Consider the following 24,361-nt stretch of genomic DNA (forward strand, 5'->3'; position numbering starts at 1 on the left):
GCAAATAGCTTTACCATACAGATAGCCACACTCAGGATTCTCACTGCATTTCATCTTGAGAGAGAGAGAACTCTTACAGCATGTCAATACTTTAGCTGATTCATAATAGTTCAGGATTCCTGCTTGAAATTTACAAGTTGCTTTTGACCATAAGGATAATACCATGTAAGAGTAGGGTGCCATTTTTCTTTTCAATCATTTGATTTGTACTGTATCTTTCGTTGTTTCTTAGTGCATTAAGTTTAATTCCTTTTATTTACAACACAAACACTCACAACACACCTTGAATTCCTCGTTCTCATTTCCTTCTCTTGCATTGCAAAATTCAAGTTTTGCAACCGAGAAGAAAACATAGTGTCTGTGAGACAATGGACAATCCTACATGGTTCTTTCCCCAGGTGGGTGTCGGAGACTGCATGAATCCCTCTCTAGAGGAGCCTGCATTTCCACACATTAGGAGTCTGGGTGACTTGCTCATACCAGACGCCTGAGTTTCAGGCAGCCCCTGTTAGGTGATAGGAGTCCAACCTCGGTGATAGGGGTGATCACAAACAGATCCTATCTCTCACAGACACATGCCTATACACCCATACATTCTCAGCCCTGCCTGTGCTCAAGGAGACACTTCAAAGCCTTGCCATGCACTGGTCTTCCCTGCAGCCACAAGTGAAGGTTAACACATACTTCTAATTTGGGTCCTCTAGAAAAGTGCAACCATGCTCATTGCCATGTGGATATGATTGACAGGACAAAGTCAAATGTGTGTATGTATAAACCTTACTCTGTAAAAGGTTGTCTCTGTTAAAAATCACAACCTCAATAGCAGACAGCTCCTACAGGTCAGTCCCAGTGAAATTCCAGAGCAGCAAGGAAGCAAAGAGAATAAGAAAAGCAGAAGTGAGAAAACCCATGGCTTGAGATTAAGCCAGTTTCATGGGTGAAAGTAAGAGGAAAAAACCAAGGGATGCAAAAGCAGTCACTCCCTCCCTCCCGCAAGCAAACTGATGCCCAGTCAGTCTCTGAGCGACAGCCACCTTGAAAGCCAACCTCCCCCCACCTTCTTTCATTGATGAGTAAGACATTATATGGTATGAAAAAAACCACTTTGGTCAATTTGGGTCAGCTGTGCTGGCTGTTTCTCCTCCCACCTTCTTGCCTACTCATGGCAGACGGAGGCAGGGGGCAGAGTAGGGAAACAAGAAAGCCTTGATGCTGTGGAAGCACTGTTCAGCAGCAGACAAATATCAGTGCGTTATCAAAACTGTTTCAGCCACAAATCCAAAACACTGCACCGTACAGGCTGCTGTGAAGAAAGTTAACTCCATCCCAGCCATGCCCAGTACAATCTCCACCCCTTATTCCCTATCATTTGCATCATGCTCATATGCCATCATCAACACCCACCCCATCCTTTGATATAAACACAGATGTCATTCCCCTAAGTCTACAGGCCATCCCCCTCAAATGTTGATTCCAATATCCACTCAAATATCCATTAAAGTCTGTTCAGTTAATTAGTCCATAACTTGGGCTCCATCTGTTACGGTGTCGCTCAGGACAGGAGAGGTGGCGTGTTGTCATGGCTTGTTGGGTGCTAAATACAGTCTGGGAAGGGTTATTGCTCTGTTGATTTTGTTGTCTTAGTTTTTAAATAAACCTTAGCTTTGCCATTTGGGATTCTTTTATCATCTTTTGCCACACCCACTGCAAGGAAAAAGTGGAACATTGCACACTAACTCTGGCTTGGGCAGGGTCTCATCCTGATGCCACGGAGCAGGAGTCCCAAACCAACCCAGACCCAACTTCTGTGGTTGGTGCCTGCAGACAATTACATGGCTGGTTTTAATTCTTTATGCCATTGAGCAATAGGCTGACAGTCACTTGGATAGGTCAGGCTGAGAGTTTCAGCGTAATAGGCCGACCTCCTAGACACATGGCAGGCTCCATTGGTGATCATTATCAAGAAGGACCAGCGACTGAGAGACACCTCCAAGAGGTGTTCCTCAGGAATCGTCCTATTGTCGTAGACCCATTGCCCACTGTGTTTCAGGCAAAATGTGGTCTTTAGTGGATTAACTGGCTTACTCTGCGCAGTCACTGGGACGATGTTCCTCCAGCCTCACTTCTCTAGTTGGTAAGAGTTGTCCCCTCCGCTTTTAGCTGTGATGCTGCTGACATAGAAACACGATTTCCATGCAAGCATTAACAGAGGTAAGTGGCTGTGCACATGCTGAAGACAAAATATGTGTGTGTGACAAATATGCACATCAACCCCATGAAACGCTTCCTTGGTTGAAACTCTGTGCTGATGAAGCTCTGCCCACGTTCCATTTTCAGAAGGCTTTTTCTTCTGAAAAGAAAAAAACGCCACTGTTTCCTTTTCTGCTTCATCAACTACTAGGACCATGGGAGGAGAGAAGGATCATTTCCAACACAGGAAGTGCAAGTTTCATCTATACAGGGTTTTTTGGGTTACTTGGTTCGGTTTTCCTTGGGTTGGCTTGTTTGTTTGTTATTCCTAGTCCTGGGAACTTATGCTTGAGCATGTAGAGTACATGCCGAATCTTTTGAGGGGAAGTTACCAGACTCTGCTGAGTCTCTAGTGAGCACCTACAGGCAGATACGAGAACAACTGGGATAGGGAGGCTGTATTTAGGGAAAAGGGTAATTTCCCTATCAAATTTCTGATCCTCGTTGATGGAGGTGCTACAAAGTTTCAGTGAATTGTCCATATATGTACTTTTAACATGACTAAGCATGTGCTTTTTTCCTTATTTCAGCATTAGGAAAAACAGAATTCTTGAACTGAGACTTCAACTATAGGTGCTATATGCACCCATGTTTGCTCCGTGTATCAAAAAAGGAAAAAAAGCAAACATTTCTAAAAGTGCCTGCTGATACTGGCTTGCTTTCCAAAGGCCAGTTTTGCTCTCTCACCTACATCTTTCTTTGTTAAGAAAGTGACCCTTCGATATGAACAGAAATGCTTGGCAGAGACCTGACTGGTAGGAGTTTCCCACAGACCCCCTTTCTCCTCCTGGTCCCAGACTAGAGTCTGAGGGCAAGTGAGCGGTACAAAGGCTTCCTACAACTAAGCCAGCGCTTGGACATGATGTTGCAATTGCTATAACTATTTTGTCTCTGTGTGGTATTTTCTTGATGCAGGTTGGTCAATTATTACTCCCCAATGTAGCTCTGATATAAGGGAGCTCCTACTTGGAGAGCATGTTCTCCTTCCTTCACGAGCCGACCAGCAGAGCGCCTGTAGAGTAGCTATGCCTGTGTGACTAAAGTTTAAAACTTCCAGCATTATGAAGGCCTGAAAATGTGTGAACCTTCTTTCTTGTGGGTTCATCTCTGAAAAACGATGAAGCTAGGCCTTTATTTGGCTTCCAGACTTCGTGGGTGTTGCTATACTTGTGTTTATCTTTTTAGAGAAGGTACCATATTTTTATCATCTTTTTGGAAACACATTTTTGCTTTCACTTTCGATTTTTGGGAAATCAGCATGGTTTGCTAGAAGAAGCAGCCCTAAGATAAAAATACCTCAATGAAGTCACCAAAGGGAAATCTGTCTGGAGTTCAAAGCAGTTAGGTGCTAATTCGGAACTAAAACACTGAGAGGTTAAGTCTCACTTCTAGTGATTCATCTACTAGAGATGGAGACTGTGGAAGTGCTTAAAACTAGCTGAGGTGGTTTGCTCTGAGGGAAATTGCAGTAGAGTTTTAGGGAGAGGCGCTTTAAGGAGATGAGTTCAAACGGACACTGAGTTAGGACAAAAGCTTTAGATTGTGGTAGAAATTACTTACTGTAAAAACTTGCAATTATACCAAAGACTCGAGGGTAGCCATTGGAGGAGTCATGCTTGTTGAATTCAGTTGTGTATCAGAGAGATCCAGGGAGGATATTAAGGAAAAGCAGCCCACAGACTAACCCTGCTGAAACACGGCAACCTGGAGATGGCAAGGAGCATAGAGGCAAATTCCATATTTCCTTTTTGCTCCTTAACTGTTCGATAACAATTGCTAAGAGCAATGAGTCTAAAACATGCAGCATTTTACCAGACAAGCAGGAGGATAACGCAATATCCAGAAAATAACTTGAACCAGTATTTTGCAAGAATTAGTAATGAGCACTTCGGATGGTAGAGTTAGGAACACAGAAGGGTCTGTACAGGACTTTGGTGTAGCTTGAAAACGAAAAAAGCATTGACACAAAAGTTATTCTCCGGGAGAAAAAGCACAGTATATAAATGAACATAGGGTACGCACCGCTGCAGCATTAGAGGTCAGATCAATTTAAAAATCTTCATTTTCCTCTAGGAATTTTGATTCAACTACACTTTGTGCCCTGCAAGTAGCACATTATTTATGCCAATGAACCTCCGTAAAGCAGGTATCACTTTCATGGACTGAGCACAATCGCTCTCGAGCACATGTTTGTCCATTTCCTGTCTTATTGTGCTTTAGTACTTTTTCCTCTCTCCTTAATACTGGATTTCCGTCTGACACAGAGGCCTGTTTCATGGAAGCTGAAGATGCCTGTGCCTTGTCTGTAGAGCTTGGGCACAGGATGAGTGAGGAAGCTGGATTTGGTGTCCGTGGTTGAGATGAAGCTATGGTCCAACTGCCTGACCATTTCAGGGCTGCCCAGATGTTAAAGCATTTTGTTAAGGGCACTGTCCAAATGTCCCTTAAACAGTGTCAGGCATAGGGCATCAACCACCTCTCTAGGAAGCCTGTTCCATTGTTTGACCACCCTCTCAGTAAACAAATGCTTCCTAATTTCAAGTCTTAACGTCCCCTGGCACAGCTTTGAACCATTCCCATGCTTTCTATCACTGGATAACTGGGAGATCGGCACCTCCATCTCCACTTCCCATCCCCAGGAAGATGCAGTGAGCAATGAGGCCCCAAAACAGATGGGACCAATCCCACTTCATGAATCCCCATTGGCCATTAGAAGTTACCTACCGAGGGGAAGAGCATGTTTCTGAGCTGCACAAAATCCGCATTCCTCAGGACTCAACACGCCAGCTCGGTTCGGCTTTAGAAGAGCTACAGGCACATAACAGAGCCCCAAAGAGCGGCGGGGTCCTGTTTCAGCAGCATTCCGTACCTTTCTCTATGGATCAGGGCAAATGTGTCCTGCTTTCAGATGTCTGCTTTTGAGAGCGCTGCCTCTGGACTCCGCAGGGCTCTTCCCACGATGTGCCATGGGTCCACCCTGAGAGCTTCACTCTGCTTCCTGGTGCTGACTTCTGAAGCTCTCTATGTTTCTTCCCATTTCCATTTCATGTAACAAAACTTGTCCTTTCCAAATACAAAGGGAGGAAGGCGAGGGCTGGGTGTCAAGATTTGAAACTCAAAATACTACTAATGCCAGAACCACTTCCCGACGAAGGTGACCACATCAAGGTCACCACCTTACATTTAACATGCCACTATCAAAAGATCAATTAGAAGTAGGTTCCCCTTCTCATACAGGATTTTCTGTATGAAAGAAAGAGCGAAGAACTTCCTCCTGAAGGTTAGAGAGGGGCGGGAGCTATGAGTTGTTATCAGTCCGGAGTACCATTTTAAAAACAGCAGCGAGAGGAAACAAGAAGGGGGAGCAAGAATGTCAGAAAATCGCATTTACGCTGACTTGAACGTGACTGAATCAACCAGGCCCAGGCTGCAGAAGGTCACTGATGTCCAAGGTAGGTCAATCAGTCTGCACTGAGCTTTCTTTGTGCTCTTCAGCCTCCCTCCCACATCTTTTGAGTGAGTGTCGTGTGTAAAAAAAGTTTTTCTCCACCCTAGGTTTCCCATAGCAGAGTCTCAGGCGATAATTCCCTCCCCCAGAGAATTTATTTGAGTAGTACAGCAGCAAGGACCGCTCGAGCTGGGTGCCTGCGGAGAGGGCCCCAGAACAAAGACATTCCTGAGCAATTACACCCTTACAATCTCTCTATGCATCTGCCCTTCACGCACTCTTCACGCAACTTGCGTGCACCCCTTGGTCCAATGGTAATTTATGGTCTGGGGTCTTCTTATTCCTCATTAGATTCTTTGTCTGCCTCTGGGCAGGCCGTTAACTGTTCTTATCTTGTAGGTTTGCAGCCTCTGCAGATGGTAGTAGCTTCCTTATCTCCTGGTTTGTACCGGTCTTAGGGCCTTGCTTTATGTAACTAAGTACAAGTTCAAAACAACTTTAACTTATCAAGATGAAAGTTCGCAGCTTGCTGCCCAGGGCTTCAGGAACTTTAGCTACCTCTGCTAAGTCAGTTCTATATAAGTAGTATGCCAACAAGGCCTACCACTAAGCGATTAACTCTAAGCAATTAGTTTTATTTAAACTGAACCACTAATATTCCATATTCCTTTACGCATGGACCACCAAAGCCCCAGAGAGGACAAAGGAAATGCTGGGGCCAGTGCTGTAAAAAATGCACAGGTGGCATGTCCATATAGGTTTTCTGCCAGAAAAAAAGGGAATTGTTACAAGGTCTACTTTTCATTTGTTAAGTTGCAAGTGTGAGGGAGAGTTTCTTGTGTGACATTACGAATAGTTTCTATCAATTTAGGAGACTGTTCCACAGTCATTATATCCTGAACCCGGCATGTTCTCATGCAGCAGACTCCGATTCCTGCTGCAAACCGATCAGGAGATTGAGTGCTTAATGTTTCTGTTGTTTGAAGCCGTCTTGCACGTAGCCTGTTTCTGCTAACTGAACATAGTAGGCATTGTTTTGGGTATTTTACCTCGTGGCTTTGTCTGTACAAACTACTTGTTTAATAAATCATGCATAAAATGTTTCATGGACAGATCTAGTTTGATTCAGTATAAACGACTTTGCAAAATTCTAACTTAAAATTTATCTTTCTTTAATGCACTAAGAATTATTGCATAAACATTCACACTGGTTTTGTTACATCTACATAAAATTGCATCTTAAAATAACTTTATACACTTTGTGTTTCATTGTCCTTTTTCTTCCCTTCTTTTAAAACTTACTATGTCTTTGACGGAAATAGTAGTCTCTATTTCTTGCCATCCTGTGCTTGTCTTTTGTATAAAGTGTGATCCCTTGGCAAGTATTTTCAGATGGCTGGAGTCTCTAATGCTACAAGAAACAGTGTTTCTACCACCTCTTGCAGCAGATTACTTCATGGCTAAATTGGCAGGCTTGCACAATAGATGCCACCTGATTAAAAGTTTCATTTTTCTTATAATTTGATCCATGCACTCCTACTTATAGTTTTCATACAATTTTAATACCATTTTTATGTTTCTCTGCTTGTGCCTTTCTGGAAAGCCTCCATCAACTCTCTTCTTCCATGTGTTCATTTTATTTACGCATACTATTTCCCAGGGATTACACATTTCTTACAAAAAAAGAGTTCAAACACTGGCTTCTGTGTTCTTTTCTTTTTCCTGCAGTTTGCTATTTTCTGTTTGATAGTGCATTCCCTGGATCAAATGAGTATTCACAGAGGAATGAAATTACGTCCATAAGCCAGAAGAAGGCACTTAAACTCATAGAAGACGTTAACTCTGCAGGTGATAGAAAGAAACGGGCTCAGTGCTGTACATCAGGATGACTTTGAATGGTTCATAAAATTGCAACATCATATTTCTTTCTGCTCACTTTTTATCTGTCCTGCCCTACCTTCCTTCCTTCCCCGCATGCTTTCTTCCATACTCATTTGCATTTATTATCTGCAGATGTTAGAATAGTTTTCACTTTTTTCACCATCTCCTCATCGACTAGTTACCCCCTTCGAGTTTAGCATGATCTGCAGTTTTCAGATTTGCTTTGACGTTGTAGTCATTCACAGCACTCATGTGTGGATGTGAATTGAATAAGATAAGCAGACAACCTTAGACAGTTTTCTCCACTTCTGTTTAGATTTAAAATGCGTGTGCATGTGCCCGTGTCTCCTCTGTTATTATCTGCCTGGAGCAAGTCCTGTAGCAAGGTGTGACTGCAATGGACAAAAATATTATTCGGGCATAGTTAAACACAGTCCTATAAATCAGTTGCTGTCATGTGTTTATCATTTCTCATCATTTCATTCATTTTTGTTCCATTTAAGTTGTTTCTCAACTTCCTCTGCTCTCTGTTATTTTTGCCTGGTTTTAGGTTCTACATATGCAGAAGTGAAAGTGCAATCCCTAGATACAAAAGTTCCTGCTAGCTACACATCGTCTGGTGAGTATTTAGCTGTCTGCTAAACTGCTATGAATTTAAAGAATTAGAGGAGAGGAGGCTGTTCCATATTTTCGAAAAATGTAGTGATATAAAGCTGTATGTGAGACAGGAAGATACAGTTATCACCATGACACTCAGGGTTTTATATAACTCTGACATAGCTTCTTCTTGTCAACTCTTTTCCATACTGCAGGAGCCTAGTCTACACCACCATTTACTGCTTCCCCTCTCTGAACTTTTTTCTATATGCTTTTTGAAATAGGAGTAGTAGACCTGCATGCACCATTGAAGGCAGAGGCGAATCATGGATTTATAAAACCATGCAGCTGACAAAACATCCCTGATTTTTGTTCATTTTCCTTCTGAATAATTTCTAAAGCTGAGGTTGTAGAGTCCTCATCCTAGGAGATATTCAAACCCTGAGTGTATGTGGTCCAGGACAACCTGCTCTAGCTGATGCTGCTTGAGCAAGGAAGTTGGACTTGGTGATCTGGAAAGGTCATTTCCAACCTAAAGGACTCTCTGACTGTGTGGTCAGGACAGAAGACTTGAAGTTCACAGACCTCCTCTAGAACTTTTTTATTTTTTTATTTTTAATTCCCACTAGATCTGTTACCTTCTAGTCCCCGAATGCAAAGATATCTTTAAGAGTGGGATTACAAAACAGCATTAGTAATCCAGCTGTCTCACACCTGGTGTGAAACAACTCTTGGAAGTTGTTGGTATGTCCATTTTTTTATTTGGGCCATATGTCTTGTTGTCCTTCAATAATATATGGTCTGCCTGTAAGGATTTCATTCTCTCATAGCAGCCCTTTTTAGCTTCTTTTTAATAAGCGCCCTCTCCTGCCTGTAGTTCCCCTCTTTTACCTGTTAGTGCTCTATTTTTCCTAATTTGTTCTAGTACTATGATGCCTCTCTTCCTTTTAACCACTTCCTCACACACATAGCATATTGGGATGCTGTTCACTTACCCAACCACAGGTGTCCAGAGCCATCTGGGAAGCATCAGGACGTTCAGTCTGGCTTCAGTATGCAAATTGGGAAGGCCACAGATTCTTGGAGGTCCTGTGTAACAACTTCCAGGTCTGTGCAGTTACCTGATACCTGGGGGTATCCCAGATGGCAGAAGCCACCCATTTTCAGGTACCTGACATCTGACTATTTTAGACTAGGATGGGACATTCCAGGTTTTCCCATCTCATTTTTCAGACCTCTAGGATATGTGTACAATGAGGTGTTCTATAGCTGTTATGTGCTTCTTAAGGCTTTATTTAAATGAGAGTCAGTTTTGCATCTTCTGCTTGACTGTTTCTACACTCTGACCTTTCCTTCTCCTGAGGACACAGTGGTTTTGAAGTCACATGTAATGGCAATATCACCCTAAACTGCTCTTTAGCCTCTATCAGCTTCCCTTTCTTCATTTGAAGAGTTACTTACAACCATCAGCCCTTACCAGCTGGTTATTACTAATGTCAAAAGTTACGTAAAACCTTCTAGAAGTCATGTCCATCATCTTGACTCCCTTACAGTCAAAATGAAATCTGTTCCTCCAGAGTGGTTGGACACACTGCACCAGATGTGTCCCAAATTCCTCAAGAACCAGAATTCTAGATCCTTACCCCATCTTCTCAGCCAGGGGCTAAAATGCTGCCTTTTCATTTCTCCCTCCAGCCCTGCACAGGGCACTGGGACCGTTTCAGATTTGCCACCTTAGGATTCCCGGTCACCAACTTCCTTCCTAGATGATTCCATTTTGCCACTGAAATTTCTCTCCACCCTTCCCGGTCTCGTTGGTAACCACGTGGACTAGGGTCTCGGTAGACGGTTTGCACCTTTCCAATGGATTTGTTGGTTAGTGCCATCAACATGTTTTCGGGGTGCAACCGTTTCCTGACCAAACCTCCTCAGGCAGAAAACCTGACAGCACAGAGTTCATCTTCAGTGCCTTCATCTGGTTTAAAATCAGTCTAGTTCAATAGTACACTAGGTGTGACAGCTTCTTGGCGTTTCAGTAATTCCAACCGCAATGCACCATAAACTTCAAAGACAGCAGACAGGGTAAGTAAATACTCTGGCCGATACGTGAAGCAGGAAGAGATGGAAAGTTCTCCTTGACCTTTTAATTCAGTGTCTGATGAGTCCGGTCAGCCACCGAACACACTGTTTGTCCCCTCTTGGAACTGCTTGTGCTCTATAGCACCCGGCCGCTACCCACTGAGTTGGCAGACTAATGAATATTGCAAGGATCCCCTGAACAAAAGTCCATAAAGAACAGTCAAAACAGAAAGAGGAGACAGTTCAGCTCCTCTGAAAAATCTGCTTTGTTGAGAAGTATAACCAGCCAGGACCTGTATCGGGTAGGTTGATTGGGTTTTGCTTTCATACAATTTTGGAAGGGGAGATAAGGATCCCAGTGAGCATGTTACTCCAGTAATAAGTGCAGTGGAATTTACTAAAGTATTCCAGGCAATGGCAGAAGGGTTCATGGTGAATATCTGTGATGGAAAAAACCGTGTGTGCACAGCATATCTACCACAAGAACAAACATCTGAAGGGACAGCACCGAAGGGCTTTGCTTAACTTGAAAGAGTAATCTCAGTGTGAGCCTGAAAAGGGCATCTGTGAATGAAGATGAAGGGTTCCTTTTCCAGTTGTTGCCCTAATCTTGATTTTTTCCGTCTGTCTGTAGGTAAAAGCTGTTCCTCCAGAACACGTGTCGCTGTATTTGTTGCTGTGATAATTCTCCTACTTGTCTTGGCAGTGTGTCTGATACTCATGTGTAAGTCCTGCTAAAAATGTAATAACTGTAATTAGTTTGTGACTCTCCCCCACGCACTGACATCTAAATCATGACATCCAAAACCAGTAGCAGCAGAAGGCTGGTTTGAAGGCAAAGGACAGGAGTTTTTAGCCAACTGTGGCTGTAAGAGGAAACCTGTAAGGGTCGAGTGGCTTGAAAGTTTAAAATTCCAAAAGAAAAAAAGCCCAAGCCCAATTAAAAAAATGACAATGTTCAAACAGTATGTAATTTATTATACAAATGTTTTGAAGAAGCAAGTCAAGATTAGACAATGCCTATGAGTATTATGTTTGCTATCCATGAAAATATTTCAAAGCCATGATCTTCTATCATGTCACCAAGATATCCATAACACCAAAAATCTTTCACCAAATATTAATAAAAGCTCAAGTAGCTAAGAGGTGGCTTAGCAAAGAGGTAGAGGTAGCTAAGTCACAACTTAAAGGAAGTTGTTTGCACTTTACTCAAATAAAAGCCGAGTAGTAGGTCTCTCTCCATGTATATCACTGAGTCCATAAGAATCTTTCAACTACATAAAAAGATATAAAGTTTTCTTTAGCAAGAAAGCTCAAACAAATGGAGATAACCATTGGGGAAAAAAAAAAAAAAAACAACAAATTTTCCGAGAGCCATGTGGTGCTTTCCTTTGAATATGTTCAAGGAATCATTTTTAAAATTCACGCGTGGTTGCATGTTTCTTTTCGTCCTTTAATAGCTCAGCAAGCTTAGGAGGCTTCCACTATCAATCGCACCAAGTCCCAGAGGTTGCCACCGACTCAGAGATGCACACGGAGAAACTCTTTGTGAGGACATGCTGAAACCTTTGATCCATGGAACTTAAAAAATTCCATGGTTGGGGGAAGTCAGTGTTTTTTTCTTTCTCAGGGCAGAGGATAAAGAACAGATGCCTGATGGTGCTCTGGCCTTTATAAATGTAAAACACGGCAGGAAGGGAAAAATTGAAAAAGACCCCAAAACCTAAGCCAGCACAACATAACAAGGTGAAATTACCAGCATTTAATAGAGCTTTAAATCTGGAGTTGAATGAGGAGTCATTAGACTTTGATTCAGGGCTGCTTCAGTTACAGGTACTTTGTTGGTTTCAGTACTGCCTCAGTGAACCGAAAAAATGCTCCTAAGAAAATTGAGATCTAGATCAAATTAATTTTGAATTTCAATAGCATACAGTTTTCACTTGTACTCCAGATGTTAACTGTTGCCATTTTTCCTGTTTGATTTCTAGATTTTAATTTTATATGAGTTTTCCGTGTGGTTTTGTTTTGCCAAAGATACCACTGCTGACAAACAGCTTCCTTAAATGAGCTAAACTGTCACCTCTTGATATTGCTCCATCATACAAGAGCTCTGCAGGCCAGAAGGCATCTTCCACTTGCGTTCACAAAAATGACAACAATTGTACCCAGTGGAACCCAACCAGAAATTTTTATGATTTTTATAGTAGATTGATACTATTTTCTGTTTCCTTGTGAGAAAATGTATCTTCTAGTAAGTAAAAAAATGTCCCTGCAGTTCATGAGCTGGTCTTTCAAGAACAGGCAAGTCTGACTTTGTTTCAAATGCTCCTTCCTATGCATTAAATTGTGCTCTTTTCTGAAACCGGGAGCTGATATCCAGCCTCAAGATAAAGGCATACTAATGCATGCATGAAAAACATACCATTTCAAACTGATTTTTCTGTTTCATTTTCTCTTCTTGCTCTAGGGATTCAGTGAAAGGCAAAGAAAACCTTGCTGTTCCCAGTTAGCATATGACTAAAGCACCATAAAATTCAGTGCTAAGTTGCTCCAATTACAAAAGAATTCTTGCTTTGTTAGCTTTTGGTGCCTTTCAGCCGTTTTCACTAGTGCTGCTCTCTGAATCTCTCAGGCGGATTTCAGAGTTCAAGGTGGCAATATTCCAGGAGGAAATCTTGAGCCACCATTTCCGTGCTGTAAATTGATTTCCACCCAGTAGGAGAATCAGGAGGGTGCTGTTCATTTTTGTAATGCATTCACACAATGCATTCATTTCTAATTTTTCACAGAAATACATGCTTTAGAATTACGTGAGGTAGTTTTAGTACCGGTATTTGGTACTATTATACACTAAGGACTTCAGGGTACCTTTACGAGCAGTACTTCAAGCTTCCACCCACAGTCTCAGGCTATATGCAAAACCCAGCTTCTTCATCTTCTGAAATGAAATGGTCCTGCCTCTACGCAAATGCCCGTAGCATGGAGAATAATCAGGAGGAGACAGAGACGTGCACACACGTTTTCACTAGTGCTGCTCTCTGAATCTCTCAGGCGGATATCAGAGTTCAAGGTGGCAATATTCCAGGAGGAAATCTTGAGCTATATGCAAAACCCAGCTTTTTCATCTTCTGAAATGAAATGGTCCTGCCTCCATGCAAATGCCCGTAGCATGGAGAATAATCAGGAGGAGACAGAGACGTGCACACACCTGCAGGGCTATGATCTTGCTGGCATCACGGAGATGTGGTGGGATGGCTCCTGTGACTGGAGTGTTGGAATGGAAGGATACAGGCTCTTTAGGAAGGACAGAGGCCTCTTCAGGTACATGATTGGCATGGGAAGAAGACCCAGAGGGAAGAGGGGCCCAGGAAAGCTGGTTAATATTCAGCGATCAGCTCCTCCAATCTCAGGAGCAATACACCCCAACAAAGAGGAAGTCTAAAGCCCTGATAGAAGTAAATCTGGCCAGGGACGTCAAGGGCAACAAGAAAAGCTTCTACAGGTACATCAGTGATGAAAGGAAGACAAGGGACAACGTGGGCCCTCTCCAGAAAGAAACAGGAGACCTGGTTACCCAGGAAAATGGAGAAGGCTGAGGTACTCAATGACTTTTTGCCTCAGTCTTCACCGGTAAGTGGTCTATCCACAACGTCCAAGTCACAGAAGGCAAAGGCAAGGACAGGGAGAACGAGGTACTGGCCACCGTAGAAGATGACGAAGCTCGAGACCATCTGAGGAACCTCAAGGTGCACAAATCCATGGGACTGGATGAGATGCATCTGCAGGTGCCGAGGAAACAGGTGGATGAACTTGCTAAGCCATCATCCATCATACTTGAGAAGCTGTGGCAGTCCGGTAAAGTTCCTGCTGACTGGAAAGGGGAAATATAACATTCATTTTCAAAAACTGAAAAAGGGAAGAGCCGGGGAAATACAGGCTGGTCAGTTTCACCTCTGAGCCTGGCAAGATCATGGAGCTACATTTATGTTAAAATAACAATTCTTTTTTTTTGCCAGAGGTGGGTACAAGGCAAAAAAGGATTCTCTGTAGCAGAGGTGCTCATCTTTCAAACTCAATAGTCACTTTGTGTCAGCACAGTTATGGCTACACTCTGGTGGGATGAGCCCCTTCCAAAGTATCGTTCCTACTGCCCTATAGGGTCTTGCATCTGTAAGGATGCATAGGTACAAGGCAAGTGGTGCTACCCCACATAAGAGCTCAGGATTGTCACCTTCCTTGTTGACAATTGCAGTTTGGATGCTCTGGGCTAGTACGTCATCCTTTCACTACCAACTTGCAATGTCCAGAAGAGACGAGGTGTCATCCAATTTAACTGCCACTCCACTTCTTTTCCCTCATCTTATTTTTGAGCTTACTGCTTGTAAACAAAGTTCTTCCTTTCATATTCTGTTTCTTTTACCGTTTGCCTCTGGTATGAAGTCTGCAGAGATGTCAGTTCTTTCATGCTCCGTGCTGTTCTGGTACAAATTTCTCAGATCTTTTATATATATATATATATATATATAAGAACTTATATATATAAGTTCTTTCTCAGAACTTATATATTCTGCTTTACAAGGAATTTATCAAAGTTGGTTTCAAGTATAAGAATTCTACCCATACAACTTTTAGTTTAATGTTTCTTTACTCTTATTATTCATCCCTTCCTCCTCACTGCTACACAGAGCCATCTGGATCAACATCATCCTCCTTTAGCCTAACTGTGAGTGATCCGTGAACAGTTTCTAAACTGATAAAACCAAAGCCCTGAGAAGATAGGAAAAACACACACAAATCACATAAGCTTCTCCAGTAAACTAAGTTTAGTTCGTCTGAGACGTCAGCTATTTTCTTCACCCTCTCAAAAATTTTCTTTCCCTATTCCTCTGTGATAAATTCATGCAGTCTAGCTTGTCATCAGATGACAAAAAGGAAGTTGTAGGCCTCCCTCCAGGCTCCCTTTTTATGGGAGTCAGAAGCCTCCTGTGAAGCACAAATCCCTCACAAGCGCTGTGTCAGAAGAAAGAGGAAAATCAAGGCTATTTCAGCCTGGGTATCTGCTTTAAAACCTCGAATGAACACCATTGTCTCACTTTGCTCTGGGGAAGCAACACTGTTAGACCAGCTTCCAGCTGGGGCACAGCTGTGCTCTGCCTGAATATCTCATCCCAGCTGTCTGGAGTAGGAGCAGACTGGGACTGCAGCTCCAAGCTGTGTGGCAGCATGCTTAACCAAGAACAGATTGGCTTGAGCACTGATCTCTCAAAGATGGCTCTTATTTCTTATTGCTATAGTTACTTGTATACTCCACATTATAGAGTACATACTGTACAAATACCATACAAATCCTCTACGTGTACTGGACATACTGTGCATTTACTGCTATTCTGATTTTTTTTTTGGTTAAGTTTCAGCATTAGGTTCTTTGCAAATCTGGTTATGGAGCAAATCATATGGTACTACAGTTTTGGAGTTTTTTCAATAGAGGGACAAAAATGAGAGGAGTAGGCATTCTGTGTGGGGTGATGGTGGGGGTCAAAGAGGTCCAGAAGAGCTATGACCGTGTGTGGCAAAATGGTCAGACATTCAAAGCAGAAATTCTACTCTTCTTTCCAGACCGTCCAACGGCAAGCAGCCCAGCTGACTCAAAAGCGTTCTCCAACAACTCTGAAGATGCACGAGGTCGGTAACCCTCTGTCATTCAAAAGACAGTGTCCAGAAGCCTGATGGATTGCCTTTTAAGAGAAGGGGGGTGGGGGGTGGGGGGAAGGGAGAGTGTCTAGATTTTGTTCAGAAGAAAAACAAACAAACAAAGAAACAATCTGACATATCAGGAATAAATAACCTTATCCCGTACAGTCACAGGACGAGCTCTCAAGGCCAGAAACATTTCACATTTTCACCTTCCTTAAAAGTAGTGCTTGGGCAGCACTGCATTACTGTTTCAGAGGGAACAACTGATTACTCTCTCACGCTAGCGCAGAAGAGCCCATGGGTATGTGAACAGACATGAATATAACAATCCCTTTGGTATCACAGCACTGTAGTGAGCATGATGGATCAAAGTACATACACTGCTTTCCAAAACCCCCTCCATTCTTAGCCTTTTAACTAAGTGCAATTCCCTTTTGCTGTTTACGAGCTGCTGGAAAACCAACAAAACTGTATCACGCAGTCCCTACCTCGCTTCCCAGGTCCCATTCTCTGTTCCTTCCAGTACCCTCCCTGGCAACGGAGAGAAATGTTTTTTCATTCAATAGCAGCACTTTTACCATATTTTGCAGCAGGCAAATCAGAGGTTTGCAAACTGAAAACTGCTTTTTGCTCTGACCATTTCTCTTTATCTCCTGAGCAAGGATTTAAAAGACTGGATAATGTTATCTGTGATTCCACTTCTGTGATTCATGCTTAGTGACTCTTGGACTGGTATTTTCTACAGAGACTGGCACGCATCCCCAGTGGTCGAGTGAAAATGACAAGCAGAAACGCACAGGTACTTTTCTGGCTGTGACTTCCTCTCTTACCTTTCTTTTGTAATGGCGTCCTTTTGTTTGTGTGAACATGGATTTTTCCACACCTCTTCTCCCGTCCTGCAGGCTGCCCCCGAAACTGGGAAAAACATGGGGAAAAATGCTACTACTTCTTTCAAACGCAGGAAACCAAAGACTGGAATGCCTCCCGTAAAGAATGTACTGACATGAATTCAGACCTGGTGGTCATTGACACCAAGGATGAACTGGTGAGATCTGAACTCAGGGGGCTGCTTCTAGGGTTGCCTGACCTGTACGCCAAAGGGCTGACGGGTTACACTTGTGTCTTCTCATGTTAGATGTCCTTGCGGGTCCATAATCTACTGCTAGCCCCCTATACACCAGGCCCCTCTGGATGGTACCAAACACCTTCACAGTAAGACGCATCTTGGTGGTTGAAGTCCTCCATCCAGAAGCTTCTCTCTGCAAGCATGCTCCCATGGGAAGAGCAAAGTGTCTGCCCAGCTAACTTATGTTTTCAAGAGATTTAGCACACAAACCAAGACCAAGCAAGTCGAACAGACACTTCTTTGTGAGATCCATTGCTTTGACAAAAACAGAAAGGGCTTTCCCATCACAATCAGAATAGAACAGTGTCTCTAGGTATCAAGTCACGCCTGGTGAATTACAATGTATAGCTTTAATGGTATCACAGTTGTGTAATTTTTCTATTTAATCTATTCTTAAGAAGCCCCAGGAAGAGGGATGAGATCAAATAAAAATGGAAAAATTCAGCCTCTGAAGCTGTGGAAAGAGATGGTGTGGCTGGATGCACACTGTACTTTCCACAGAAAGCTGGGGATTTTGCACTAAGCTTTCTGTGTACCTCTGGTGAAGAAAACATAATTTCAATGTATTCCCATTGTTCATTTCCTTTCTAGGATTACCTTGTGTTACGATCAAAAGCTAATTACTACTTTCTTGGTCTCACATACTCTGAGAGCGAGAAGAAGTGGAAGTGGATTAACAACATGGAACATAGCACAGACATGTAAGCTTATTCCAGCAAGTCACTGTCATGTAACACCTGGAAACAGTAGGAAAAAAAATAAATATCAAGAGCCAAAACCAGGGAGTACAAGAGAGATCAGGACCTGCAATTTGTAGCAACCAGATTCCTTGAGATTCAGGTGCTTCAGCACATCCCTGTGCTGTCCTGTGTCCTCCCTATGCCAAGGGGCCTGCAAGTCACCAGTGGGACCACAGGCAGGTCACAGCAGGAAGGCAAGAGAGGACACAGCTGTAGTTGTGGTGGGAAAGGAGGCATCTGACTAGATGGAGTTCAGTGGGGAAAGAAAGGATATGGGATGGAGGGACAAGAGACAGTGTGATGTCAGCACCACGGAACGGAGGCTACCAAAGAAGGGGAAGGCCTCTGGAGGGAAAGCCTAGCCCATATACTTCTGTTGGGGTCCGGGGGAGAAAATTAAAGAATGGGAGGGAGACTCCAAGAAAGCAGCTTCTAATCCCACATATTATGACAATAATATAATTTAGCAGCAAGGCCAGGTGCCACAGTGTCTTTCATGGAAGTGATAGTGACTGCATTGCATCCAGATAAGTTAGGAAGGCAACTAAATCTGCCTTTCTCTCCCTTTTCAGGTTTAATATAGAAGGAGACTTTACTGACTATTTCTGTACTGTCATTGGACATGAAAAAGTAGAAACTGCACCTTGTGGTGGGTCCTCAACAACACAAAATATGTGTGAGAAAGCTGCAAATCTTTTAGAAGAGCAGAAGGAGAACTGAACGCAATAGGGTTCAGGCAGGCAGGTCATCCCCAGCTTCCTGCAGGAACAGCAGATGGGATTTCTCTCCTTTATCTTTAGCCGTCTAAAAATCTAGTCAAAGGGTCTCACAGGCTCCCTCTAGACACCTTGCCAAGCTTAGCATGTTCTTTCCCCAGGTGGGTGTCGGAGACTGCATGAATCCCCCTCTAGAGGAGCATGCATTTCCACACATTAGGAGTCTGGGTGACTTGCTCATCCTACTGAAAATGGCATCATTCATGGCTCTCTTCTTCCTCTGCTGGATGGAGAAAGCTCTGTGAACTCCTTGATGAAGTGACAGAGGTGTCATGCTTTCTCTTTGGGAAAAAAAAAAGTTTTGCTTAACCATAGAATTTCTCTCAGAATGTTGTGGCTATGGGTAGTGATAATGGAATCATAATGGAAAAACTCCCTCATTCTGACTTAAAAGCACATTTCGATGTCCCTCAGATGAGCAATGCTTCTCACTGCCCTCATTCATCAAGGTTCTTTTGAAACATACTTGTAGTTCCCCACTGATCTGTAACCACCAAAGAACAAAGTAAGAAATTCCCCCAGATCAAAATTGGAACCCAAATGGGAGGGACCATACACTGTTTTATTGTGTTCTTCTTTTGCTGCTGAAGTGTTAGGGAAAGAAAATTGGATACGCCATTCCCATGGCAAGGAAGCGGTGGATAGCCCAAGCAGCCGACAGACGGCAGCTTCCTGAAAATCAACAGGGAGGAAGTGGATTGTTTTTCTACTCTCGGTACTGTTGACGTTGATGGCTGCTACAGCACGGCTAAGTATGACATTACAGAGAATGGATGATCCAGAGTGGTGGAACAGCAGTAAAAGAGAACAAGAAAAAATCTACATAAAATAGAGGGACCTGGCTTCCCGACAGTAATCTTATTAAGTCTGTCCCTGTTGTAGTTGTCGCTGATAATCATCTTAAATGTAAAACTGGGGAGAATGATCGGGCAACTGGAAAGGCTTCATGAGCTTTGTTTAGCATGTTAGCAGGGATGCTTAAAGAAAACAAAGGGAGGAGCTGTTGAGGGATATGAGCTGTTTAGCATAAATAAGTAAGTTTTACTTAGGATAAATTACTTAGGGTTGTGTGGTGTTCATATGGTGTGATTTAAGCAGTTTGCTTAGCTTTACTTAACAGGAGTGGCTAAATTTGGTGAAGGCTTTAGGCTGTGATAGAGTTATTTGTCTTAGTAGTTTTCCCACCAGCTGGTAGAGTGCCGTGTTTAGTCTTTTAGTATGAGAAGCGCTTTGATACCACACTGATGTTTTGGTAGTGTTTTTCCCACGTTTGGAACTCTTCAGTTCTCCATGTTCTGCCAGTGAGTGCAGATGCACAAGGAATGTGAACCAGAAGGTATAGAGGCTCCAAGCCTTGGCTGAAACTGCAAATCAACAAGATGAGAGTCTGCCTGCCTGGACACAGAAAAGGACTCCAATTAGATGTTAGAAGACCCCAGACCAAGAAGCACCATTGGACTAAAAGATGCGTGGACAGCATGTGAAGGGCGTGTGAGGCGAGGGTGTATAGATCACAAGGGTATCATTGCCTGGGATTTCTTTGCTCGGGGTCCCTCTCTTTGGAGGCACCCAGCCCACGCTGTCCTTGCTGCTGTACCTTTCAATTAAATTCATTATTTTATAAAATATAACGCCTGAGACTCTGATGCAGGAAACCTATCGCCGAGCCTGAAGAAGGACAAAGCACGTCCAAGAGTAAATGTGTGTGTGTGCGACACCATGAACGGTGTGTGAATGCTCAGGCAGTGATTTCTCCTTTAACAATTTCATAGTAGCTGTGACAGAATAACCTCAATGGCAGAAACCAGAATCTAAACTATTATTTCAGAAGGAAGCTGTGCTGGAGGGGCTCTTTCTTTCTACTCAGTTTACCAGAGAGCGGGGGGACAGGACTCCACATTGTGTTATGTGTTATGGAGCAGCCTGGAGGAGGGCTGCCCTTTTATTTTCGTATTAGAGCTGCTGGCCTTTGATCAGGCGGGCTCTACTGAAGGGGAGAGCCAAGGAAATATCTCTTCCCTGGGAGCCACTGGACCTAGTGGGATTTAGGAGGCTTCAGCCAGCAGCAGATCCGAGCTGCTGTGCATCAGAGGTGAGAGAAAGGGGAAAGCTGTTCCACAGGGTCACTGTGGAACCACATGAAGTTCATTAAACCCTGAGACAGAAAGTCACAGGACTAAGGAGCAAACACTGCTTACAAGGAAATCCCTAACAAGGGAGGAAGTCCTATTGTCGTAGACCCATTGCCCACTGTGTTTCAGGCAAAATGTGGTCTTTAGTGGATTAACTGGCTTACTCTGCGCAGTCACTGGGACGATGTTCCTCCAGCCTCACTTCTCTAGTTGGTAAGAGTTGTCCCCTCCACTTTTAGCTGTGATGCTGCTGACATAGAAACATGATGTCGATGCAAGCATTAACAGAGGTAAGTGGCTGTGCACATGCTGAAGACAAAATATGTGTGTGTGACAAATATGCACATCAACCCCATGAAACGCTTCCTTAGTTGAAACTCTGTGCTGATGAAGCTCTGCCCACGTTCCATTTTCAGAAGGCTTTTTCTTCTGAAAAGAAAAAAACGCCACTGTTTCCTTTTCTGCTTTATCAACTACTAGATGAGGAGGAGGACCATGGGAGGAGAGAAGGATCATTTCCAACACAGGAAATGCAAGTTTCATCTATACAGGGTTTTTTGGGTTACTTGGTTCGGTTTTCCTTGGGTTGGTTTGCTTGTTTGTTATTCCTAGTCCTGGGAATTTATGCTTGAGCATGTAGAGTACATGCCGAATCTTTTGAGGGGAAGTTACCAGACTCTGCTGAGTCTCTAGTGAGCACATACAGGCAGATACGAGCACAACTGGGATAGGGAGGCTGTATTTAGGGAAAAGGGTAATTTCCCTATCAAATTTCTGATCCTCGTTGATGGAGGTGCTACAAAGTTTCAGTGAATTGTCCATATATGTACTTTTAACATGACTAAGCATGTGCTTTTTCCTTATTTCAGCATTGGAAATAACAGAACTCTTGATCTGAGACTTCAACTATAGGTGCTATATGCACCCATGTTTCAAATGGGTGATACTCCATGTATCAAAAAAGGAAAAAAAGCAAACATTTCTAAAAGTGCCTGCTGATACTGGCTTGCTTTCCAAAGGCCAGTTTTGCTCTCTCACCTACATCTTTCTTTGTTAAGAAAGGGACCCTTCGATATGAACAGAAATGCTTGGCAGAGACCTGACTGGTAGGAGTTTCCCACAGACCCCCTTTCTCCTCCTGGTCCCAGACTAGAGTCTGAGGGCAAGTGAGCGGTACAAAGGCTTCCTACAACTAAGCCAGTGCTTGGACATGATCTTGCAACTGCTATAACTATTTTGTCTCGGTGTGGTATTTTCTTGATGCAGGTTGGTCAATTATTACTCCCCAATGTAGCTCTGATATAAGGGAGCTCCTACTTGGAGAGCACGTTCTCCTTCCTTCATGAGCCGACCAGCAGAGCGCCTGTAGAGTAGCTATGCCTGTGTGACTAAAGTTTTAAAACTTCCAGCATTATGAAGGCCTGAAAATGTGTGAACCTTCTTTCTTGTGGGTTCATCTCTGAAAAACGATGAAGCTAGGCCTTTATTTGGCTTCCAGACTTTGTGGGTGTTGCTATGCTTGTGTTTATCTTTTTAGAGAAGGTACCATATTTTTATCATCTTTTTTGGAAACACATTTTTGCTTTCACTTTTGATTTTTGGGAAATCAGCATGGTTTGCTAGAAGAAGCAGCCCTAAGATAAAAATACCTCAATGAAGTCACCAAAGGGAAATCCGTCTGGAGTTCAAAGCAGTTAGGTGCTAATTCGGAACTAAAACACTGAGAGGTTAAGTCTCACTTCTAGTGATTCATCTACTAGAGATGGAGACTGTGGAAGTGCTTAAAACTAGCTGAGGTGGTTTGCTCTGAGGGAAATTGCAGTAGAGTTTTAGGGAGAGGCGCTTTAAGGAGATGAGTTCAAACGGACACTGAGTTAGGACAAAAGCTTTAGATTGTGGTAGAAATTACTTACTGTAAAAACTTGCAATTATACCAAAGACTCGAGGGTAGCCATTGGAGGAGTCATGCTTGTTGAATTCAGTTGTGTATCAGAGAGATCCAGGGAGGATATTAAGGAAAAGCAGCCCACAGACTAACCCTGCTGAAACACGGCAACCTGGAGATGGCAAGGAGCATAGAGGCAAATTCCATATTTCCTTTTTGCTCCTTAACTGTTCGATAACAATTGCTAAGAGCAATGAGTCTAAAACATGTAGCATTTTACCAGACAAGCAGGAGGATAACGCAATATCCAGAAAATAACTTGAACCAGTATTTTGCAAGAATTAGTAATGAGCACTTCGGATGGTAGAGTTAGGAACACAGAAGGGTCTGTACAGGACTTTGGTGTAGCTTGAAAACGAAAAAAGCATTGACACAAAAGTTATTCTCCGGGAGAAAACGCACAGTATATAAATGAACATAGGGTACGCACCGCTGCAGCATTAGAGGTCAGATCAATTTAAAAATCTTCATTTTCCTCTAGGAATTTTGATTCAACTACACTTTGTGCCCTGCAAGTAGCACATTATTTATGCCAATGAACCTCCGTAAAGCAGGTATCACTTTCATGGACTGAGCACAATCGCTCTCGAGCACATGTTTGTCCATTTCCTGTCTTATTGTGCTTTAGTACTTTTTCCTCTCTCCTTAATACTGGATTTCCGTCTGACACAGAGGCCTGTTTCATGGAAGCTGAAGATGCCTGTGCCTTGTCTGTAGAGCTTGGGCACAGGACGAGTGAGGAAGCTGGATTTGGTGTCCGTGGCTGAGATGAAGCTATGCCAACCCTTTCCTATGGAAGCTCCTTTGCCAGTTCAGGAGGACGTTTGTTCAAGGCCAGATTCTGACTAAATCATGCAAATTTAGTTTAGAAAAATGTCAATGACACCATTACACTTATAGAAAAAAATCAGTAAAAAGCCACTTGTGATACCTAATTAAACAAAAGCTCTTGAGAGACCAAGAAGATGTTTTCAATGCTACTTCTCTGTGTTAGAATATAATCCATTTCCCTCGGATGTGGAAGGCAGGTGTGGAGCATGAACAGGCCTGTTTGTTATTCAATTTATTTTTTTAAGTTTGAAATTATTAATTACAGGAAATCTAGGTATCCATTTAGTGATGTTTGATATGAGGCACAAGTAATGTGTAGGCATTTGTGATCCCAGAGGACCCTTCTGGATCACGAGCCTCTGCCAGCTGGTGTTAAAGCTGGTGGTAAATATCGTAACTCGGTGGCATCATCCCTGTTTCCTTTGTTGGCTGTAAAGCACCCAGCCTTCTTCAAAGGCCCAGTAAAACACAGATGCAGCCTTGATGAAGGGACAGCACCTTCTACTTGCTGTCCAATGAAATTTATTCTGCCGCAGGGTGTCTGGAGGATCACTGACTGCTATGGGCAAGGGGACCAGCCAGCGCTCCCCAAATCCCATCTCTGAGAGATACTGGCTGTTCCCTATATCGACACAAAATACAGACTGCTAGACTCAGCTCAATAACACAGGCAGTTTTCAAGTAACTTTTGAAGGAAAAGGTAATACACATCACAGAGGGCAATGGGAGAAAAAAAGGCAACGTGAATATGTTTACAAGGGTAGCTCATCCTGGTCAGCTTTCACTGAGGACATGACTGACTCATCCAAACTTAGGATTTTAGTAAAACATTTGACTAGGACTCCACATAGGGAATTATTAA

At 43.0% G+C, this 24,361-nt stretch overlaps 1 protein-coding gene across 7 annotated transcripts; it reads left to right on the top strand.

Annotated features, from left to right (window-relative positions):
- Positions 1-5,331: 5,331 nt before the first annotated feature.
- Positions 5,332-18,835, top strand: LOC128902102 (C-type lectin domain family 5 member A-like). Of its 7 annotated transcripts, none has more exons than XM_054184484.1 (8): positions 5,539-5,702; positions 8,130-8,198; positions 10,890-10,979; positions 15,872-15,937; positions 16,668-16,748; positions 16,852-16,994; positions 17,667-17,776; positions 18,388-18,835. In XM_054184484.1, exons 1-8 carry the CDS (start codon positions 5,621-5,623, stop codon positions 18,533-18,535), a joined length of 789 nt encoding a protein of 262 aa, XP_054040459.1. In that variant the 5' UTR covers positions 5,539-5,620; the 3' UTR covers positions 18,536-18,835. The 7 variants fall into 7 exon arrangements, with proteins under 7 accessions (XP_054040506.1, XP_054040481.1, XP_054040459.1 ...); XM_054184490.1 differs by having other exon boundaries at positions 5,543-5,702; positions 16,695-16,748; XM_054184531.1 differs by lacking the exons at positions 17,667-17,776; positions 18,388-18,835 and adding an exon at positions 17,085-17,660 and having other exon boundaries at positions 5,332-5,702.
- Positions 18,836-24,361: the final 5,526 nt, after the last annotated feature.

This window comes from Rissa tridactyla, chromosome 1 (genome assembly GCF_028500815.1).
Source record: "Rissa tridactyla isolate bRisTri1 chromosome 1, bRisTri1.patW.cur.20221130, whole genome shotgun sequence".
Classification (NCBI taxonomy): domain Eukaryota; kingdom Metazoa; phylum Chordata; class Aves; order Charadriiformes; family Laridae; genus Rissa; species Rissa tridactyla.

Coding starts and splice junctions, on each gene's coding strand:
- LOC128902102 (XM_054184484.1), top strand. CDS start 5,621: ATGTCAGAAAATCGCATTTACGCTGACTTGAACGTGACTGAATCAACC. Junction 10,980..15,871: donor AGTGTGTCTGATACTCATGT/GTAAGTCCTGCT, acceptor TCTTCTTTCCAG/ACCGTCCAACGGCAAGCAGC. Junction 16,995..17,666: donor TTGACACCAAGGATGAACTG/GTGAGATCTGAA, acceptor TTTCCTTTCTAG/GATTACCTTGTGTTACGATC.